This window comes from Stegostoma tigrinum, chromosome 3, assembly GCF_030684315.1.
Source record: "Stegostoma tigrinum isolate sSteTig4 chromosome 3, sSteTig4.hap1, whole genome shotgun sequence".
Lineage (NCBI taxonomy): Eukaryota > Metazoa > Chordata > Chondrichthyes > Orectolobiformes > Stegostomatidae > Stegostoma > Stegostoma tigrinum.
The window spans coordinates 66614043-66637913 of NC_081356.1; the positions used below are offsets into that span (position 1 = coordinate 66614043).

General features: G+C 39.8%; 1 protein-coding gene across 14 annotated transcripts in view; it reads left to right on the plus strand.

Annotated features, from left to right (window-relative positions):
• The window catches only part of LOC125450802 (transient receptor potential cation channel subfamily M member 6-like), a 154755-nt gene that overhangs the window by 30532 nt on the left and 100352 nt on the right, over nucleotides 1-23871 (plus strand). For 13 of the 14 annotated variants that reach the window (XR_007247158.2, XM_048527002.2, XM_048527001.2 and 10 more), the window contains 6 exons: nucleotides 8866-9046; nucleotides 11501-11714; nucleotides 15626-15750; nucleotides 18832-19003; nucleotides 19962-20136; nucleotides 21693-21816. Coding sequence is in view for 13 of the 14 variants with exons in the window: in XM_048527002.2 (XP_048382959.1) it covers nucleotides 8866-9046; nucleotides 11501-11714; nucleotides 15626-15750; nucleotides 18832-19003; nucleotides 19962-20136; nucleotides 21693-21816 (991 nt within the window). In the remaining variant the exon portion in view is untranslated. The remainder of the gene's footprint in view (nucleotides 1-8865; nucleotides 9047-11500; nucleotides 11715-15625; nucleotides 15751-18831; nucleotides 19004-19961; nucleotides 20137-21692; nucleotides 21817-23871) is intronic. The other variant, XM_048527010.2, reaches the window with a different exon arrangement.

Genomic DNA, 23871 nt, shown 5'->3' on the forward strand with positions numbered 1-23871 from the left:
CTCTGTATCCTGGAAGTTTCAAAAAATTCACTATCCTGTGAGTAAAGAAATTCTTCCTACTCAGAGCCCTAAATGGCCTAAATTCTGAGAGTACTTCTCTTCATTCTAGGCTCTGTAGCCAGGGGAAACATCCTTTCTGTATCTACACTGTCTTCCCTTTTAATAATTATGTACATTTCTATAAGATCCCCTCTTATTTTTTCTTAACTTTAGACAATGCGGGTCTGGTTTCCATAATATTTTATCATAGAACAAACCTACTATCCTAGAAATTAGTCTGGTAAATCTTTGCTGTAGTTCCTCTATGGCAAGTATATCCATCCTTAGAACCGCACACAGTAATCCAGGTGCACTCTCACCAGTGTTCTGTACAAATGAAATAACACATATTTACTCTTGTACTCAAATCTGCTGCAATAAAACCTAACATTTACCTTCCTAATTACTTTCTGCACCTGCATATTAGCTTAGGGTGACTTATGAACAACGATGTCCAGGTTCCTTTGGACATCAACACGTTCCAATCTTTCAACAGTTAATAAATACTCTGCACCTCAGTTCCTTCTACTATCTGATATTTATGCATGTTATATTCCATTTGCCGTGGTTTGCCGGTTCAATCTGCCAGTCCAAAGCTCCTTGAAGTCACATTGCATTCTCATAACAATATGTTCCCATGTGGTTTTGTGCCATCTCTAAACTTGGAAATGTTCCATTTAGTTCCTCCAAATCACTAATATAGATTCTGAACAGCTGGGGTCCAAGTTCTAATCCATGAGGTACACTAACTCTCACATACCAATAATTTGAGATTTACCAATTTATTCATTCTCTCTGTTTTCTCTATGTTAATTAATTGTCATTTTACATTCGGCTTTATCCCTTGTGCTCCAGCATTGTTTAGTAACTGTCTGTCTGGGACCTTATTAAACATCATCTGAAAATTCAAATGTACCACATCCAGTCGTTCCCCCCTTATCTACTTTGCTAATAACATCCCCAATAAACTCCTACAACTTTCAAAAATGATTTTCCTTTCATCAATAATTGTTGAATTGTGCCCAATCAGATCAGTAATTTCTAAGTGTGTAGTTATCACATCCTTTATAATAGAGTCTAGTGCATTCCTGATTACTGATGTCACATTAACAAGGCTGCAGTTCCCCATTTTCTATCTTCTTCCTTTCTTAAATAATGGGATTAGAAAAGATGTTCGCTAATGCATTTAGTATTCCCATAGACACCTCAGTCACCACTCTGGGATTTAGATCAGTGGTCATGGGGATTTGTCAACTTTCATTCCCATTAATTTTTCAAGCACTGTTTCTTTACCAATATTAATTTCTTTCAGTTGCTCATTCTCACTCCTTCTATGGATCTCAGTTTTTTTTGACTTGGAGTCTTTGCCATCAACACTGTGTTACTCAGAATGACTGAAGACCGTGCTGGCTTACTGGATGAGATGTTAAATTTCATTGATGATGCCTACTGTCAGTCAAATGAGGCTCCCAAGGTTTTGCAGTTAATCCACTTGTTCAAAGGCTCACTGTGGATTGTAACAGTGTTACAGTGATGGGAGAAAGCTTGTGGAAGATCTTTCTCTTCTGGATGTTTTTTCTGAGGCTCATTCTTTCACCTATCTCCTTGAATTCATTGACAATGATTTGGAGCCCTGCCTCTGCGTGTGCATGCAAACACAGCCATCTGTAAACTGCAGCTTGCTGGCAGAGGTTGGGTGGTATTGGTTATGCAACAGGAATTTGGAGAAGGGCATTGCCTTGTTTTACACTAATTTTCACATGTTTTGGGTCTGCACTGGATCCATTAGTTAGGATTATGGTTTGCTTATTATTTTGCAGCAGCAGGAGTTGGTGATGGCCTTTTGTGGGCAAACAAACATTGGATGGACCCTCCATAATCCAACCCAGTTCAGAATGGAAGGCCTTTTTGAGGTCAAAACAATCATGTGCAGAGATTGTAGCTGCGCTCTGCAATTTTCTTGTGTTTTCTCATGTGATGGTTATGATCAATGTGCCTCTTGATGGATGTTATTAAACTTTAAAGAGTGCAGAAGAGATTTGGAAAAATGTTGCTGGGACAGGAGGGTTTGAGCCAGATAGAAGGTCTGAATAGGCTGGGGTTATTTTCTCTGGAAGGTCAGAAGCTGAGGTGTGACCTTACGGAGGTTTATAATATCATGAGGAGCATGGATAGTGTGAATAACCAAAGTCTTTGTCCCAGGGTAGGAGAATCCAAAACTAGAGGCTATAAGTTTAAGGTGAGAGGGGAAAGATATAAAAGGGACCTAAGGGGCAACCTTTTCACACAGCAGGTGGTGCATGTGTGGAATGAGTTGCCAGAGGAAGTGGTTGGAGGCTGGAACAATCACAGCATTTAGAAGGCATTAGGATGTGTATATGAATAGGAAGGGTTTAGAGGGATATAGGCCAAATGCTGGATGATGGAACCAGATTAATTTAGGATATTTGGTCGGCATAGACGAGTTGGACTGAAGGCTCTGTTTCCATGCTGTATAGCTCCATGACAGAGTCCACGCAGTGATTTTGGGAGGGTTTTTCAGTATGTGCGAGAAGGTGAATCAGGAGGATTTTTTTGCAATGATCTTCCCAGGGATATATAGTAGGGATACCTTTGCACATGCATTACAGTCAGTCTTTTGTACTTTCTTAGAATGCTCACAATAATAACATTTTGGAAATCCCTGGTTATGTTATTGTCCTTTGAGATCAGGGAAAATAAGATCATATAAGTGAGCCAAGATCTCTGCCATATTTTAATATTTCTGCAGTGGTTCTGTCTGTGCTGGCAGTCTTGTTGATTCTCATCTGTAAGGTGGCTTTCTCAACCCCATACCATCTTTGGGTTATGTTGAAATGTTGGTGGCTTGCATGCTGTGGGCTGAAGAGAAAAAGACTGGTGAAGACAAATGTAAGTCCCTTAAAGTCAGAAACAGGGAAATTTATAATAGGACTCAAAGAAATGGCTGACCAACTAAATGCACACTTTGGTAAACAAAAAGCCAAAAGAACTGCGGATGCTGGAAAACAGAAATTGCTGGAAAGACTCAACAGGTCTGGCAGCAACTGTGGAGAGAAATCAGAGTTAACATTTCAGGTCCAATGAACCTTAAACCAAATGCTTTGGTTCTGTACTCACAAAGGAGGACACAAATAACATACCAGAATTATTGAGGAACACAGAGTTTAGTGAGTAAGAGGAACTTAAAGAAATCAGTTGATTGGAAATGGCATTATGGAAATTGATGGGAATAAAGGTCGATAAATCCTCAGGCCTGATAAATTACATAGTACTGTACTTAAGAAAGTGGCTCTAGAAATAATGGATGCATCGGTGATCATCTTTCGAGGTTTTACAAGGTCAGGAACAATTCCTACAGGTCAGAAGGTAGCTAATGCAACTTGCCATTTTAAGAAGGGAGAGAGAGAGGAAAATGGGAATGATAGGGCGGTCAGTCTAAAGTTGGTAGTGTGGAAAATGCTAGAGTCCATTATGGAAGAATTAATAGCTGAGCGTTTGGAAAACTGTAGCAGGATCAGACAGAGTCAGCATGGATTTGTGAAAGGGAAATCATGCTTGACAAGTCTACTGGAATTCTTTGAGGATTCAAGTAGTATAGTTGATAAAGGGAGGATAGTGGATGTGATTTATTTGGACTTTCAGAAGGCTTTCAACTAAATCCCACTTTTGAGAGATGATAGTTTAAAATTAAAGCACATGGGAAATAGGGGTTGTGTAATGAGATAGACAGAAAACTGCTTGGCAGACTGGAAACATGGAAACACAGAAAATCGGTACAGGAGTAGCCCATTCATACCTTTGAACCTGCACCACCATTCAATATGATCATGTCTGATTGGGCAATTTCAGTATCTCACTCCCACTTTTTCTCCATACCCATTGATCCCTTTAGTTGCACAGACCATGTCTAGCTCCCTCTTCATATATCTGGCAAACTGGCCGTAGCAGCTTTCTGTGGTAGAGAACTCCACAGGTTCACACCTCTGTGAGTGAAGAAATTCTTCCTCATCTCAGTCCTGAATGGCTTACCCCTTTTTCTTAGACTGTGAGAGTGGAAAGAATAACCAAGAGTAAAGACGAATAGGAATAAACAGGTCTTTTACTGAATGGTAGGAGGGGATAAGTGGGATGCCACAAGGATCAGTGTTTGGATCCTAGCTGTTTGCAATATACATTAATGGTTGAGATGTGGCAACTAAATGTAAGATCTCCAACTTTCCAAATGAAACAAAGGCAGTTGGGCGTGTTAAATGTGAGACTGATGTTGAGATGCTTCAATGTGATTTGCATAAACTGAGTGAATGGGCAAACGTATGGGATCAATGTGAGGTTATCCCACTTCGGTAGCAAGAACATGAATGCAGTTTATTAACTGAGTGGCAGTAAATTTAGAGAGGGGAATGTGCAATGAGACTTGGGTATCCTCATACACCACTTGCTGAAGGTAAGCATGCACGTGCAACAAGACGATCAAGAAGACAAATGGTACTTTGACCTTCGAAGTGAGAGACTTTGAGTACAGGAGCAGGGAGGTCATGCTACTCTTGTATAGGGCCTCGGTGAGATTGCACCTGAATCTTGTGTGCAGTTCCGGTCTCCTTATCTGAGGAAGGGTGTTTTTCCCATCGAGGGAGTGCTGGAAAGGTTTACTCATCTGATTCCTGGGATGGTGGGACTGATGCATCAGGTAAAGACAAAGAACAAAGTACAAAGAAAATTACAGCATAGGAATGGGCCCTTCAGCTGTCCAAGCCTGCGCTGATCCAGATCCTCTATCTAAACCTGCCACCTATTTCCAAGGATCTGAATCCCTCTGCTCCCTGCCCATTCATGTATCTGTCTAGACACATCTTAAATGATGCTATCATGCCCACCTCTACCACCTCCACTGGCAACGCGTTCCAGGCACCCATCACCCTCTGCATAAAGAACTTTCCATGCATATCTCCCTTAAACTTTTCCCCTCTCACCTTGAAATCGTGACCCCTAGTAATTGAATCCCCCACTCTGGGAAAAAGCTTCTTTCTATCCACCCTGTCTATACCTCATGATTTTGTAGATTTCGATGAGGTTCCCCCCTCACCCTTCATCTTTCTAATGCAAATAATCCTAAAATCTCAACGTCTCTTCATAGCTAGTGCCCTCCATACCAGGCAACATCCTCTGCACCCTCTCCAAAGAATCCACATCCTTTTGGTAATGTGGAACCAGAACTGTACACAGTATTCCAAATGTGGTCGAACCAAAGTCCTATACAACTTTAACATGCCCTGCCAACTCTTGTACTCAGTACCTCGTTTGATGAGTGAAAGCATGCCGTATGCCTTCTTGACCAGGCTATCGACCTGCGTTGCCACCTTCAGGGTACACAGATCTCTCTGTGTATCAATTTTCCCAGGGCTTTTCCATTTACCATATAGTTTGCTCTTGAATTAGATCTTCCAAAATGCATCACCTCACATTTGCCTGGATTGAACTCCATCTGCCATTTCTCCGCCTAACTCTCCCATCTATCCATATTCTACTACATTCTCTGACAGCCCCCTTCACTATCTGTTCCTCCACCAATCTTAGTGTCATCTGCAAGTTTGAATCAGTTAGGATTCTATTCGCTGAAGTTTAGAAGAATCAGAGGGGATCTCATAGAATAATATAAAATGCCAACAGGACATGACAGCGTAGATGCAGGAAGGATGTTCCCAATTGCAGGGGTGGACTGCAGTGACAGTCTATGGACATGGGGTGAACCATTTTACACTGAAATGTGAAAATATTTCTGCACCCAGAGAGTGGTGAGTGGTGGAATTTGTTACTGATGAAAGCATTCGAGGCAAGAAAGAGTTGGAGATAGCACTTGCTGCTAAAGGAATCAATGGATCTGGGGGAAAACAGAAACAGGCTTTTGAATTAGATGATCAATTTTTATCATAATGAATGGTGGAGCAAGCTCAAAAGGCCAAGTGACCTATTCCTGCTTTCATTTTCTATGTTACTATGATCAAGAGCAAAGGATTGAGATGCAGTGAGGAGATTCTGAGTGATATTTTCAATGGGTGTTGACTGCCTTTCTGTCCTTGATGAGTGCCACTCCATTCTTAGGGTTTCAATGGGGTAAGTCTGAATATTCAGGGTGTAGATGGGTTTGACTGTCCTGAAGAATTCATGAGCATCATGCTGTCAACTGTTATGACAACAAAATTATGTTCCACAGGGTAACAGTCTTCCTTTATGCATCAGACATGAACAATGTAGAGCGGGCACCTCAAATCCCTTGAGAAATATCACCAGCAATATTTCTGCTGTATTTTATGAATTCCCTGGCAGGATGGACAGCTTAATCTCAGTTTTCTTCCTCAGGACTGTATCCTCAGTATTGAACCACTGGTTACTGTTAACTAGCTGCATATGGAGACCATATTGCCTGCATGGTTGATGCATGGTCTCCAAAGCAGACTCTATTCTGAGCTTTGCCCTGCCAAGTGGTTACCAGGGGGCAGAGGGAATGCTTCAAGGACATCTTTAGAGCACAAGGCCTGACAAAAACCTGAGGAACAACCACAGCTTACTTGTGAAAAGGTGTGTAGATCCTGTACTGGGTTATTTAGTCACTTCAGGACCCTCAATATCAGATTGTAAGAAAGAATGCCCTACTAGATTGTTTCTGGGAGATTTCTTGCATCATCCTCCATGATGATGGATGCAAATTAATTATTTTGTTTCTCTGCTGTTTTATTATTCCCAAATATAAATATTCATATCTCTGACTGTAATGGACTCATGTTTGCCTTTTTCTTTATCACATTCTTCAGGAATTTTACAGTCATTTTTATGTGTTTTGCTTGTTGCATTCATACCACCTTATTGTAGCTTCCATTATCACCTTCACTATCTTTCTTTGTGAACTTTGAAATGCTTCTGATCCTCAAGTTTACTACTTGTTTTGTCAGCTTTACAAATATCCTCCATTAATGTGATTCAAGGTTTCACTTCCTTTGTTAGCCATTGACTCACTTTTTGCTTTAATAGAATGAATGTTTGTGAAAAACTGTATAAATATAAGATATTGCCTGTCTATCATCAAAGAGCTTAAAATAGTTTCCCAGTCCACTACAGCCAACTTGCCCTTCGTAGTTTCCATTGCTTAAATTTAGAGCCGAATTTTTGGATAAAAATACACTATTTTCAATATTAATGGGAAATTCTGTCATGTTATGATCATTCTTCCCTAATGGTTCTTTTTACAAGATTATTGATTAGTCTTTTTTTCATTCAATAATACTGGATCAAAGTTAGCTTTCTCAACATGTTGCTCCAGAAAACCAACTTAAAAACATTCCAGGAATTTGCTTTCTATGGCATTGCTTTCATTACATTTACCCAGTTTACATATCGATTGAAGTCATGCTTGAATGCATTGCATTATCCTTGTTGCATGTAGCTCTAATTGCCTGATTTATACCATGTAATACTGGTAAGAAGCAAAGACTTTTCAAAGAAACAGCGAAGGAAGTAGGGGTGAACGTTGGTTAACGGCAGGTATTTATGTTTCTGTGCAAACGTGACAGATATATGTGAAAGCTACAGCTGAACAGGTGTTTTTACATGCTGTATAGAAGTAAGATGCCTCTCAAGTACCAACTACATACTCTGTCAGATGTCAATACTGGAGGACACCATGAAGCAGAATCCTATGTTTGCAGCGGTGAAATCAGTAATGATATTTATTATAAGAAGAATGCTTTCTGTAGCTGTAATTAACTGGTTCTCCCAACTTTCCAGATAGGCTGAAAATCAAATGAAAAAGTATTGTGCTGTATTTGCTTTAATGCAGAAGGAGGATATAGGTGAAGAGGAGTACACAATATACCCTCAACAGGACAACTATTTGATGTTAAGTTAATTAAGGAATGCATTCTTTCTAAAGTACTCCTTCATTTCTCTGTCAAAATAAAATCCAAGCTATTGACTTATTTTGTTTTAGTTTTCTGAAGAAGAATGAATAAAATTCAGATATCTAGTCTTTGTTTAAAATGTACAGTCTGTCCCAAATGTTGTGCATGGTTCAGCTGAACACAATACATTTTTAATTGGACTGACTGCCTGCTTGATGATTTGTTCATCAGTTGCATCCGTAAAATAAAAGAATACCTTAATCAACTTTGGGTAAAGATTTGAAGGTATACTGTAACCTCTGAGTCAGGAAATCTATTGTCCAGAAATACATATTGTCCACATTTATGTTGGAAGTTTTCCAGCATCCTGTGGTTTGGGAGTGGAAAAATGCTAGATGTATGAAATGAGCTGATGTGTTTGGATAAATCAAAACATTTTATTACGGCATTATAATGATTTATCACTATTTATGTTCCTGTTAAAGATGCATATATCAACACTGTTAATAAAATGTGAGGCTGGATGAACATAGCAGGCCAAGCAGCATCTCAGGAGCACAAAAGCTTTTGTGCTCCTGAGATGCTGCTTGGCCTGCTGTGTTCATCCAGCCTCACATTTTATTATCTTGGAATCTCCAGCATCTGCAGTTCCCATTATCTCTGATACTATATCAACACTGTTGTCCAGTTCACACACATGCGGTTAGATATTCTAACACCACTCCATAATCCAAAAAACATCTAGAATCCAACATTCACTTGGGATCAAGCAATCTAAACTGGAGACCTTACATTTTAAGAAATATCCACTATAATCAGACTTTAGGAGCATTTGGAATCTTTGAAGGTTCATCATACAAAATAAAACAATGCAGATTTAAAGGTGACTCTGATCTTTGTACTTTGAACACAGGTGCTGCTGTGGACGGCTGGTTGGTGATCACCCTGGCTTAGATAACAACTTACCAGTCTATTTATCAGCTCACGGCGATGGAGAGGAGGAATGGTGCATTGAGAATCACACCATAGCAAGTCCAACTGACTCTTTCGGTACCATAGATTTCCAGGATGGCGCTTACTCCTACCGTGCTAAGGTTGATTACATTTCACAATTACACAGCGCATGCAGCTAACAACCCTCATAAGCATGTAATGCTCCCAAAAGAGTATATTTAATTATGCAAATAACTCACTGTTCCATATTTTAACAAATCTTCTCCAGTTCAGACAGGGAGGCACTTAACATTAGGGCAGTCAGTTACCCCCTCCACTTACTTACCTTCCTTTATAGTTCAAATTTAACCCGTTCTTTTGCACTGGTGAGTGTGAAACAATAAAAAAAACCTGTATCTTCTCTGATCCAAATAGTTTTAGATGGCAGCAATATCTGGCATGCAGTGTTGGCTTCCCCTTTAGGCCGAGGGAGCTAGACTGTGAGCTAGGAGACCTGAGTAAGTTTTAAGGTTTAATTTCAGATTTTCCTGTGAGCCAGAAGGAGCAAGTGTGATCCCCAGTTATTTTTTCTTAGTCCTGTGCATTTGATATGGCCTTTACCCCCTGAATATTTCTGATGAAAGAATAAATTTAGTTATTTAGCTCTTCAGTGCCAATATTCCTTTAATAGTGGTATATATTGGAAGTTTTGATGCGGAAGTATTGGGTACAATTATTAATTCACACAAGTGTAATGTAGCTGTGAATAAATTATTGGAATAATTTTTCCAGTGGAGGAGTTAAAATTTTTACAATTTGACAAGTTTGTTTTTAAATGTCCCAAAAGTTATCTAAATGCTGTCCCTGTACATTGCAGATTTGCTAACTGTATTCTTGCAAGGTCTCCCAAACCTAATAATCTTTCCCCAAACCAATTCTTTTCCCCCTAATTGACCAGTCCTGATGGATTGTGTGGTCCTTCGTAGTAGATAGAGAATTTCTATTATAGTGTGATCTGTGATTTTGTTATCTTGGGGAGATACTTGGGGAGATAGAGCAACACAAATAGGCTTTTTCTACAGCACTTTCCCTAACCAAATGCCAACTACTTAGAAGGACAAATAGAACAGGCACTTTAGAATCTGCAAGTTACCCTCCAAGGCACGTGTCAGCCTGACTTGGAACTGTATTGTTGGCCCTTCATTGTCACTGGGTGAACATTCAGGAACTGTCTTGCTGACAGCACTGTGGATATCCATACACCAGCTGAACTGCAGCAGCCCCAGAAAGTGGTTCGTGACCACCTTTGAGGGCAATTAGTGATGGGCATTAAATGCTTGTCTGACCAGCGATTCTCACATCCTGTGAAATGAATTTTAAAATGTACAGGCCTGAGGGCATTCCACTGACCAGTCTGTTGGTTCAGACTGTCCTAGAGAATTGCTATCGTTTACATAGAAGAAGTCATGTACACATCTGTCGAAGGCATGGAAGCTTTCACAGGCTGGATGAACTCCACCATTATCTCTGCATGGGTACACTATGCCTAGCATCACAAAATGTTCCTTGTCTCTGGTTGCAGTTGTGCCTTTTCCATGTAACAGCAGTTAGTGGGCCACTCTAGCATCTCATGTACATGACCATTTTGGAGCGATCTGGTAGGATCCTCAAAGCCAGATGGATGTTGTGCATCGATGTAGGTGTCCCTTAGACAAGATGTGCTACTTTATTATCAACTGGGCAGTCACCAATAATTTATCGTTGTAATATTTTTATTATAATATTAATTTAATCTATCTTATAATATATAACAATATATCTTGGTAAGAACTGTGACATTATGTGACAAATCAAATATGGAAGAGCAGAAAAGTCTAAAATAGATTTGCAGGTAATTCTTAGCGACCTAGATGCTTGTACAGTGTACTTGCCACATGCTCGTGTTGAGGTTGGCTGGATGGCTAGTTTGTGATATCGAGTGATGCTAGCAGCATGAGTTCAAATTTCCATACTGGCTGAGGTCATTGACGATCCTGCTTTCTCAAGCTTGCCCCTTGCCTGAGGGGTTGTGCCCATTAGGTTAAACGCACTACCAGTCGTGCATGTGTCCCTCTGTCTGGGACTATGGCTGCTACAACGTGTGATTGTTGTTTGGGGCTTGGGGCATTACTGTCTTTAGGGATGATGCCCTGAAACAACATGTACCTCCCATGGCAGCGATTTCAACTTGTCAGCCGGCTAGCATAAGCTCGGTGGTGCAGCTGTCCTACTTACCGTAAGATTTGCTTTTGCTGTTTCAATCGAGCTTTACTTTTGTTTTAATGCTTACACAATGCTTGCAGATTTTCTGTACAATCAGAAAAGCTTTTAGAAAGATAAATTATTTTTCTCTCCATATTTGCAGCCTTGGATAGAATATTTAAGTGATGCTTGCTGTTAAATTTTCCAAATAGCTTCTGCCAAAAATGCAACAGGACAACATAATTAGTTTGATCATTTGACAATACTGAATAATAATTCTCTGAATAAGATTTTCTGAATAATTAACTGGATAAGATTTTCCCAAAAACAAGCTGGCAATACTTTATTTTGTTTTCACTCTGAATTCTCTTCAGTATATTAGAGTCTCATATGACACGGAACTGCACCAGTTGCTCCATTTGATGTTGAAGGAATGGCTAATGGAACTACCAAAGCTACTAATATCTGTCCATGGAGGGAGCCAGAACTTTGAACTTCCTCCAAAGCTGAAACAGATCTTCGGGAAAGGACTTATCAAAGCAGCTGAGACTACTGGGGCATGGATAGTGACGGAAGGCATCAACACGGGTAGGTTCAATTTTGCTGGTCACATTTGAAGTTCAGATTTTTGGAAATCAGAACTATTTGATTATTAAATAAATGTGAAATCGTACTCAAAACTCTTCAATTTGCTGCAGTCGTAATTTTGCGAATTTTCAGAGTTGGCGTGTTTCAAGGTAATGATTTGTATTTTATCCATTATTCTGGAAATCTAAGAGAATTCTTTGATTCATTTACATAGTCACATTGACAGGGGAAGACATGGTTAGTTGTTTTTCATTTTAGAAGAAGATTGTTTAGAGATCAAAAGTTATGGGAGTTGAGGCCTAATTCAAAATGTAGTATATGAGGAGTAATGGTAAGGCAGATCTCTGATTAAAAAAAAAATCCACTGTTGTCTTAAAATTCGCTCTTCTAGAATGTTAGGCATTTACAATGGGTGACCTCAAACCTCCAGTTTGACTCTCAAAAGCATTTTGACTTGTTTTGTTGCCCATTTTGAGATAGAATATTAGGCATCAATTGGGTGGAATTTTATTTCATTTGGTTATGGAGAGAGACATCACTCGCTAACTCAGCATTTATTGCCCATTCTTAATTGCCCTTGGGGAGGTAGCTGTCTTCTGATATTTGTCTCTGTGGCAGAGGTAGTCCCAAATGTAGTGAGTTCCTGGAATTTGACCCACTGACAATGAAGGAACAGTGATACAGTTCCAAGTCAATTGGCTTCGAGGCGACCTTGCATTTGCTATCCTCATACAGGTGCCAAGCAGGGGATCACTGGCATCCAGAAACAGTACAGCAAGATGACCAATCAATCAGATTAAACGTTTCTCCTACATAACAAACCAGAATATAAAAAGCATTGCCTATTATTGATTATTTTCATCGTTTCAAGAGAATGAAATAAATGTTAAGTCATGTTTATGAAATTAAAGTAGGAAATAAACTACCTTAAACTTAAAAACAGCTTCATTGTTTGCAACACATCTGAAATGGAATGTTATAAACAGCCCAGACTTCAGAACTTAGTTTGTCAGGAGCAGAATTTATGGCTTACTGTTTATAATTCAGTTAGACTTCTTTCAACAAGGCTTAATATTTTCAATGTGTTTTTACAGTGAGGGTAATGTGTAAACAATTGAAATTCCTACTCTGATCTTCACTGCTTTGTACTGGAATGTTTTGCTAGGGCAGTCTAGATATCTACCTGGGACATAGAGTAACTTAACTGAAGTAGTATTGACACCAATCAAATGCCAGGCAATGACCATCTTCAAATGACAGAGAATCCAACACTCCCCAATCCCTTCTTCTTAATTGCTTGGAAATAAAATTATGAAGAGAATTCTTCTTAACATACTGCAGCAACTCCTTTCCCTCTCCAATTTGTTGTAGAGTAATTAATGTCACCCTCTTCAGCTACACTATTCTTTCTCTGCATCTCTGTAATTTTTCTACAAATTTGCTGCTCTACAGTTCTGTAGTTGTTCACCAACTACAGTAGATCACATCAAGTAGTTCATTCGTATCTTCAATGTTTCTTAAATCTAACCAAAAAATTTAGTCCTTGACCCCAGCTAGACATTGTTACTCTCAAGTACTTTAACCTGCTCCTTATTAAATTCTGCCATTCCTCCTTTCTGTCTTTCCTGAGCATCTTGGTGGCAAGTGGCTCAGTGGTTAGCATTGCTGTCTCACAGCGCTAGGGACCTGGGTTTGATTCTACCCTCGGGCAACTTTTTGTGTGGAGTTTGCATGTTCTCCTTGTGTTTGCATTGGCTTCCTTCAGGTGCGCTGGTTTCCTCCCACAGTGCAAAGATATGCAGGCTAGGTGGATTGGCCATGCTAAATTGCCTGTAGTGTTCAGGGATATGTAGATTAGTTGAGTTATAGGGGATGGGTCTGTGTGGGATGCTCTGAGGGTCAGTGTGGACTTGTTGTACGGAAGGGCCTGTTTCCACACTGTAGGGATTCTATGACCTTGTATCCAGGTATTTTCAGCACCCAGTCTTGTCCTTTGTGAGCTGGATGTCCATTGCCACATCATATTTCTGAAAACCAAAAACGGAAATTTCAAGAAGAAATTCAACAGATCTGACAGCACTTCTGGAGAGAGAAACAGAATAATGTTTCAAGTCCGGCGACCTTTCAAATCGTATTTCAATGTGGATATCTGCAGTTCACTAATCTTATTTAGTGAAGAATGTACCTGAATCAAATGCATCGTAGATCTGAATTAGATCTTACCGTATTTTCCTTTGCAACTGATCACATTTAATACCTATACTATTTCTTACTCCAGTGTCTATCCACTATCTATCTCCCTCAAACCATTCTGCTCTGCACCCCCTATTATTTTATTAGTCATGCATTTATCGATTTGCCCTGTTTTTTCTGTATTCACTAGCATGTGGCTCTGGGAATAATCCAAAGATGGCTACCTTTGATATTTTGCTTGCTAGTCTCCTACCCAGCTCCCTGAAATCTGCCTGTAAGTCCTTTTACCTCCTTCTACTTACAAATATGGGCCACAGTCTCTAGCTGTCTATCCCCTTCTGTTAGAATGCTGGGTAACCACTCAGTAACAATCTTGCCCTTGGCAGAAGGAGGCAACATTGCATCCTTGATTCATGGTTTATCTATATCTCTCACTAATTATAGAATCCCCTACTAATTTTCCTTTCCCAAAATACACTCTGCCATCACATCTGGACAGCTAATTCACCTACAGTGGAGCTGTAAACTTAGCCCTGTCTATAATCCACAGAGAAACCATCACTCGTACCAGTGTTCTGAATGGAGGCAGTGACATAGTGGTAATATCACTGGACTAGTAATCCAGAGCCTGAGGCTATTGTTGTCAGGATATGGGTTTGAATCCTTTCATGGCAGATGTTGAAAATTGAATTCAATGACAAAAAAAGTATCTAAAATCTAAATCTGAGATTAAATGTAACTGCTGTAAATTTTTGTAAAACTCATTGTTCACTAGTATCCTTTAGGGAAAAGAAAAGTAACTCCAGGCCCATAATATGATTGATTCTTAACTGCCCTGTGGGCAATTAGTGATGGGCAATGAATGCTGGCCGAGCCAGTGCTGTCCATATGCCATGAATGAATTTAGGAAACTGAGTACTTGTTATAAAGCAGAGTGCATTCAGAGAATGTCTGCACTGCTTTCTTTTCCTCCTTTGGTAGTGGCCACCATACTATCTCTGCCTGTGTGCCTTTAAATGTGTGGGGTGAGCCTCTCAGGAAACTTGGAATCTACGCAGATCTCAGCCTTGATTTCACTAGAGAGAGGACAACTGCTGCTTAAACTTCTCCTACTGATGATACATCTGAATATGAAGCTCCCAAGTGGAGTGGATTGTGCATTGCACAGGATAGATACTCTATGAAACTAAACTGAACAGAAATAAAGACTTATTTAGGATTTATATAACCAAATTTAACTAGTGTGTATGAATTTATTAACTAATTTTATGTTACATACATTTAATTCTAATATTGACACAATAAAATCTCTTCACGGTAACGATCACAAAGTAACATGTTAATATTTACTGGTCAGTCATCCACCAAATGCCTTTTGTTGTTGCTGGACTTGTTTGTGTTAGCGGTGAAGCTCTGTCTCATTTGCACCTTGCAGGTCTCAGGTTTGACTTTATCTCTCATTGTTCCTCCAGTAGTCTGTCAGGAACTATAAGTATTTGGTCATTTATCCCAATATTTCCTTTGTGATTGAGCACAAAATGTTGTCTTTAATAGTCTGGTGCAGCACTTCAGGTATTTCTTTGATATTAAAAGCTGTAAATAAATGCAAGTTGTCATAGTCTGGTCAATCACTTTTCATTAGATGAAACAGTAACTGTGTTCTTTTTCTGACTCTCTAGCTACAGTATAATTAACAGTCTTACTTCTTTTGAAATTAGGAACTTCTCGACATGTTGGAGATGCAATAAAAGATCACACGTCCCCATATTTACGAAAGATCTGCATAATAGGGATTACACCCTGGGGAGTCATAGAAAATCACCGAGATTTGATTGGGCAAGATGTAAGTGATCTGTGACTGATTAATCAAGCTTTTCCATCTCAAAATAACAGAACAGCATTTGTATTTCACTCTAGAGAAGGCACTGGTGATGTTACTGGACTTGTAAACCTATTATCCAGGTTAATAAACTGGCTTCAAATTCCACCATGGTTGATGGTGAAATCTGAATTTACTCAGTAAAACCTGGAATTAAAACCTATTCTGATGGTGACCATGTAACCATTAGTAACAGCCCATCTGAATCACTGTGGTAATCTGCTAACTTTACCTATTCTGACCTGCATGTGGCTCCAGACCACTGCGTTGTAACTATCCTCTGAGATGGCCTACCAATTGAGTTGTATCAAACCACTGTGAAATATAAAAGGAATTTTCCATTGTCGGACATACTAAAAAGAAATGAAAGGAATGAAATGGGATAGGCTGCCTGACGTCAGCTCAGGCGCTGGAAGTGACACCAGCAAACTTAGTCCTGTTGACCCTACCAAATTTTCCTTACTATGATGTGAGTTTTTTGTGCCAAAATTAGGACAGTTGTCCCTCAGACTAGTCAAACAGCAGCATGACATAGCTACAATCATCCAAGCATTACTATTTCGAGTAGAACAGGCCCACCAGAGGTAGCAGCACTATGGTATACCGTTAGGAAGTAGGGAGTTACCTATGAGTCCATGACATTAAATGACCTCATAAATCTCATGGACAAGGAAATATTCTGGTAGTTACCATACGCCACCCGCGCCCCATGGCTGATAAATTCATATTTCTCCATGTTGAACACTAATTGGAATAAGAACAGAGAATGTGCTCTAGGTGTGGACTTCAGTGCCCCATCACCCAAGACCAACTCGGAAGAACTATTACTGACTGAAATGTGCAAGCCCTGAAGGACATAGTTGCTAGATTGTGTTTGTGATAGGAGGTAATAGAGAACCTACAAGAGGGAAAAAAAATCTACTTGATTTTGTTATCATCAATCTACTAGTCACAGACCATGATGGTAGTAGTGACCACTGCATGGCCCTTATGGAGAAGAAGTTACACCTTTACATTGAGGATGCCGTACAACATGTTGTGCAACATTACCATGTGGTAAATGGGAAGGTTTTGAACAGATCTAACAACTCAAGACTGTGCATTTGTGAGATATTGTGGGCCATCAACAGCAGCAGAATTATATTCAACCACAGTCTGTAATCTCAAAGCCTGACGTATCTTCCAGTCTATGATTACAATTAGGCTGAAGGAATAATTTTTATTTCATGTAGAGTCCAAGGGAGGCATACCAGGAGCAGCACCAGACATAACTAAAACTGAGGTGTCAATTTGATGAAGCTACAACACAGGATTATCAGTAAACAACAGAACTGGCATGTGATAGAGTTAACTCCACCTACACTTTGGGAGAAAAAGCCCCAGCCTCTTCCATCTCGGTAACATCCTTGTAAATCTTTGTGGCATCCTTTCCATTTTAGAAAAAATCCTTCCTGTAGCAGGGTGACCAGAATTGCATGCAGTATTCCAAATGCGGCCTTACTAATGTCTTGTACAGCGGTAACATGATGTCCCAACTCTTGTACTCAATGCTCTGACCCATGAAGGCAAGCGTGCCAAATGCCTTCTTTGCCACCCTGTCTACTTGTGACACGACTTACAAGGAACTATGTACTTGAAACCCAAGGACCCTCTTTATGACTGTCCAGGGCCCTATCATTAACTGTGTAAATCCTGCTGTGGTTTGCCTTACCAAAATGCAGCATCTTCGAAATATCTGAATTAAACTCCATCTGCCACTCCCTGGCCTGCTGGCCCAGTTGATCAAGATCCCATTGTACTCTTTGATAACCTTCTTCGCCAAGTCGTAGAACAATGTAGTGCTATATGAATGGATTTTCCTCCCATTTTAATAGCCCTTAAGTATGAAATTTAAAAATAACACATCCTTTTCCAGTTTTATTTGTGTACAGTTGTCAATTTCTTAGTAAGTGAGGGTTGAAAGTTTTTTGAAAGCTCAATCGTGTCCATGCATCTCACAAAGTAAGAAACAGTCAGTAGAAACTCGCTATAATAGTAGTTTGCTGTGAGGCATGGCTGCAATTTCGGGCCAGGCCAGGTTCTGTTAGAAATCTAATTTGGCACTGGATATAGAGAGATAGCAGGAACTGCAGATGCTGGAGAATCTGAGATAACAAGGTATAGAGCTGGATGAACACAGCAGGCCAAGCAGCATCAGAGGAGCAGGAAAGCTGATGTTTCAGGATTTCTGAGGAAGGGTGTAGGCCTGAAACATCAGCCTTCCAGCTCCTCTGATGCTGCTTCATCCAGCTCTACACCTTGCACTAGATGTAATTTGGTTTTGAAATTTCACAATCTTGTATATGGTTTGACAGGTTGCAGATAAATTGCAGTGGAAATAATAGCAGATGGAACAGTGGAAATCCCAGCTCCCAACTTATGTGCAGTTTATGGGAAACTAATTTGCGCTCAGCTTGTACAGACTTCATACAGCCATCCATAGTATGTAGACTCACCTTACTTCAGGTCCATACTGACAGTTGCAAGTTCACAATCGATGCAAGGACTGATGTCTAAACTTGAAACAAAGTTTTAGGCATCTGCCAGACTGTATTTCAGATACTTTTATTTACTGTGTTCAGAGATATTATGACACATCTATGGAGGACTTGAACCTGTACTTTTTAGCCTAGAGTAATAGGCCCTAGTGCACGACAAGAGCCACCATGCTATATTTTAAGCTATTAATTTGTGAACAGGCAGGAACATAGTATTAATTTTGAAAGTTTTATTAATAGTGGGATACTATTGAGAACAGTTCTGCCTGGATGTATCGAAAATACTTGCACCATAAAAATGTTTAGGAGAGCATTTCAATTAATATTTCATCATCTAACAGACAGGTATCTCTGAAATCTAATATTGTAGATACATCAGTTGTTTAACATGGCATTGTTATGTGTTGTAAAATATCATCTCTAGTTTTACAGGTACTTGGACCATGTGTAAGGAGTAAAGACCAAAATTGAAATGTTTTAAGAAACTCGTATATATGCATTTCCTCAGGTAGTGCGACCCTATCAGACACTTGGTAATCCTTTGAGCAAGCTGACCAGTTTAAATAGCAAGCATTCCCACTTCATCCTGGTAGATGACGGAACTGTTGGCAAATATGGGAATGAGATGAGGCTGAGGAGGAATCTGGAAAAATATATTGCACTTCAAAGAATCCATACTCGTAAGTATAGGCAGCTGACCACTGTGCTTGTGTTTGTGGAGAAGCTGAGTCCACCCCTTTCCATGTATATGAACAAAATCTGAATATAGGGACCCATTTGTTTGACCCTAAGGAACATCTAATTTCCTCACTGTAAAGGCCAGAAAAAAATCAGGTTGCCAGGGCCCTGTTTTATTTACTTATTTTGGGGGTTTCTTGTGGAGGACGTTTGGTCATTTGTGCCAGACCTTCCTGGCCTCTCACTTCATTTCATCGTAGCAACAGGAACTGAATTCACTGGAACAGTGTACATGGAACATGGCAGCACTATATTTGAGTCAAGATAATGCATGGCCAGCCTGCACCACTTTCCCATTAAACACATGCTGCAAAGGGTGTCCAGTGAAATGTAAAGCCAAAGCTGATTCCGGAGCCCTTTCCTCTGACAAAGAAGTTTGCCGAAGTTCCAAGTGTAATTGAATGATATTTAATGAGTCTAAGTCAGGAGTATAGCTGACCACCCTGTTCCTTCACACACAAAAACAAGCATAGGGGGAGTAACCCTTACATAATCCCACATGGTTGGGCCCAATTTTATCACCAGCCCCACCACAGGGACACCTTTGCTGGATAGGGTTTGTATCATAACAAATTGGTTATGCTATTAGGGATTAAAATGCGGGTCACTGATACACAATGATTAAATTGGTCTTGTTTGTTCTTATCAATATTGGATTCTGACATTTGTTGCTTTGGGTATTGAATTCCATGTCTCTTCTTTTTATATACAATGAAATCTATTAGTTGATTATCTTTATTCCCTATGTAGAGATATTATTTGACGTGCATGTGTTTAAATATTTTGTTTTGCCATTTTTAAAGTGGAGAATGCACAAACAAGTTACCTACTTTATGTTTACTTTCAAAACCAATAGTTTTTTGATGCAATTAAGTTTTTTTTCTTTTTTCCCCAATGTAGGGATGGGCCAAGGTGTCCCTGTTGTGGGTCTGGTGATTGAAGGTGGACCTAATGTCATCCTGACTGTGTGGGAATATGTGAGGGATACTCCCCCTGTGCCTGTTGTTATATGTGAAGGAACAGGCAGGGCAGCAGATCTCCTGTCTTTTACTCATAAACACACTGCGGATGGAGGGTATGTTCCTTGTTCATATGTTATTTTAGAGACAGGAATTTGCAGGATAGCTGAAGTTTGTGTTCTACAAAAACAGTTGTTTATGTTATTGACATTAATATTAGGACCATGCTCTAATTAAATAGATTAAAGCCATTTTTTAATTAACATTGTATCCTGAAATTTGTACTGTTTCTTTGGGCATTGAATTCCATATCTCTTTGTTATTCATATCATAAGATCTATGTTCAATTGTCTAAATAGATACATTTGATGTACATGTCTTTAAATATTTTATATTGCTTGTTTCAAAGTTGAGAATGCTCAGAAAAATTGGAGTTAGATATCTGAGGTGAGACTTTTTCTCATCTTCATGCTGCAGTGCTTAAATTGTTTGTATGCTTATGCAGCTAGCAGAAGGTTCGGGGCAGTGATATGGGGGCCGGAAGACACCTTCAGGAGAGGCCAATACCTAGTACGACATCAGGGTAGAAAACATTCTCAGAGATGTTTAGCACATTGGAGAAGAATGCAATCTGGGCAATTAGGATGACAAAACAACTGAAATAAAAGTAGAAAAATTCAGGGAGCTGAGCCTGTTTCTCTGTATGTAGAGATATTAAATGCAGACGAAGTGCTGTTTCAGGTCAGGAGTCGAGGATTTATATCCACTACAAGTATTAATTGGCTGTGACAATGATTGGCACCTCCTTGAACCACAAGATTCTTTTGTACTGCAGTTTATTGACCTCCCAGATCGGCCAAGATCATATTTTAAGAGTTGAGCCCTGCTTGCACTTAACACGACTTCTTCAATAGATAGAGATGATCAGTTCGCAACAAACAACTGCACCTCCCAGTCTCAAACCATTTCCACTCCCCCTCCCATTCTCTTGATGACATGTCCATCATGGGCCTCCTGCACTGCCACAATGATGCCACCCGAAGGTTGCAGGAACAGCAACTCATATTCCGCCTGGGAACCCTGCAGCCATATGGTATCAATGTGGACTTCACCAGTTTCAAAATCTCCCCTTCCCCTACTGCATCCCTAAACCAGCCCAGTGCATCCCCTCCCCCCACTGCACCACACAACCAGCCCAGCTCTTCCCCCCCACCCACTGCATCCCAAAACCAGTCCAACCTGTCTCTGCCTCCCTAACCGGTTCTTCCTCTCACCCATCCCTTCCTCCCACCCCAAGCCGCACCCCCAGCTACCTACTAACCTCATCCCACCTCCTTGACCTGTCCGTCTTCCCTGGACTGACCTATCCCCTCCCTACCTCCCCACCTACACCCTCTCCACCTATCTTCTTTACTCTCCATCTTCGGTCCGCCTCCCCCTCTCTCCCTATTTATTCCAGTTCCCTCCCCCCATCCCCCTCTCTGATGAAGGGTCCAGGCCCGAAACGTCAGCTTTTGTGCTCCTGAGATGCTGCTTGGCCTGCTGTGTTCATCCAGCCTCACATTTTATTATCTTTCTTCAATAGATAGTTTCTTTTCAATAAAGCTCAAACTGAATATTTAGCTATTACTCAAGCATTTAACAATGGCATTTGTGGTTTCATCTATCACAGGAAATTGTACCCTGGCTTGGAAGATGAATTAATATTAATGATCCAGAAGACCTTTAATTTTGGGCAGAAACAATCAGGTCATTTGTTTAAAATTCTTATGGAATGCATGGAGCGCAGAGAATCAGTGAGTATATTCAAGTTAGCAATGAAAGTATAGAATGTACTTGCAAAGCTTTTTTAGAAATTCTTTAACATCACATATAGACAGGATTGTTAAAAAGGCGTTTGGCGTACTTGCCTTCATCGCTCAGTCCTTTGAGTATAGGAGTTGGGATGTTATTTTGAGGTTGCACAGGACATTGGTGAGGCCTCTTCTGGAATACTGTGTCCAGTTTTGGTCACCCAGTTGTAGGAAGGATATTATCAAGCTAGCGAGGGTCAGAAGAGATTTACCAGAATGTTGCTGGGTATTGAAAGTTTGAGTTATAATGAAAGGCTGGATAGGCTGGGACCTTCTTTCACTGGAGTGTAGGAGGTTGAGACGTGATCTGATAGAAGTTTGTAAAATAATGAGACGCATAGATACTGTTGATGGTTGTTGTCTGTTCCCTAAGTTGGGGAGTTTCGAGACTAGAGGGGACATTTTTAAGGCGAGAGGAGAGACATATGAAAAAGACATAAGAGGCAAAATGTTTAGACAGAGGATGGTTTGTGTGTGGAATGAACTTCCTGAAGTGGTGGATGTGGGTACAATTACAATGTTTAAAAGACATTTGGATGGATATATAAATAGGAAAGGTTTGGAAGGATATGAGCCAGGAACCAACAGCTGGGACTAGATTAGTTTGGGATTATGTTTGGCATGGACTGATTGGACTGAAGGGTCTGTTTCTCTGCTGTATGACTCTATAAATGATTACTGCAGGTTCTTCAATATGGTGGCAGTTTGTTTTGATACTTGCAGTTAATTTTATTAAAGTAAACCTTTAATTTATATGTTTTTGGGTGTGTGTAGAGAAATGTTACAATATAAACAGTGAAATTTTCTAATGCTATTGATATTGGGCTTTTTTCTACCTGAACCATGAAGAAAGGAGAGATTTTATGATGTCTCAGATAACTGATGCAGTGGAACCTGTCTTGTTTCACCTGGTAAATTTTCATAAATATGGGAATGGAGAGTAAGTATTTTTACACGTGCAAACTTGTCTAGTTTTAGTTGATGAGTTGTGTTGTGGTCATAGCCATCAGAACCATTTGAGATGTCTTCAGTAGATTCACTACAATCATCTCATTGGTTTTGATCTTTAGTTACTGATACTATGTGTGGAAAGATATCCGCATAAAATCTTTGGGGGAATTAGCAGTCTGGTCCTTTTGGACAGAATAAGTTTATTGCATTGTATGCTATACCTGAGCTGCATGGGATCCTTCTGTGAGACTTTAAACACAACTTAAAGGTAAGGTTACTGCTAGCTGTTTAAGAAATTTAGGAACTAATGAATAGTTAGCCCCACCCTGGAACAGTCCTTTATAACCTGATGGATGGAGTTTACTGCATGATGTCAGTTAACCCTTTCAGGTACTAATTGGCTTATATCATAATCATTTGAAAGAATGAACATATACTCACAGGAATGGCTGTCGGCGATATGATCATTCCTGTGGATGACAACACTACATCAATGGCCTGTGCAGACAGAATGAGCATTTGATTTGCTTTAATCAAGACAGGAATCCTGCCCGTATTCTTGGAGGCATGGTCTATATGTACCTCAGTTCAGTGTGAAATCTTCTTGTTCTTACAACACATAGTTCTCTGACATACCTCATGATCAAGTCAGATTTTATGTTACATTGTCAGATTTTAAAAGAAATTAAATTCAAACAAAACCATAAGAATTTATGGTTTAAGCAAATGCTAGAAATAAAGGGATTAACTTATTTTTGTAATTCAGTATTAAATACAGGAAAAGAGACATATTAGTGCAACCAATCATCACATGCCTGCCTTTGTCCCATATTCATTAATATATTTGATTAAAAAATACCTAGAAATTTGAGGTTTAAAATTAGTGATTGTTCTAGTATCAGTTGCTGCTGTGGAATAGAGTGGTAAACATCTAACACGCTACATCAAGAAATGGGCTGAACTTTACGGTTTTCTGTCATGCATATTTTCCTGAAGGAGGCACGTAAAATATGTCAGGTATCTGCTCAACCTCCTACATGCCCACCT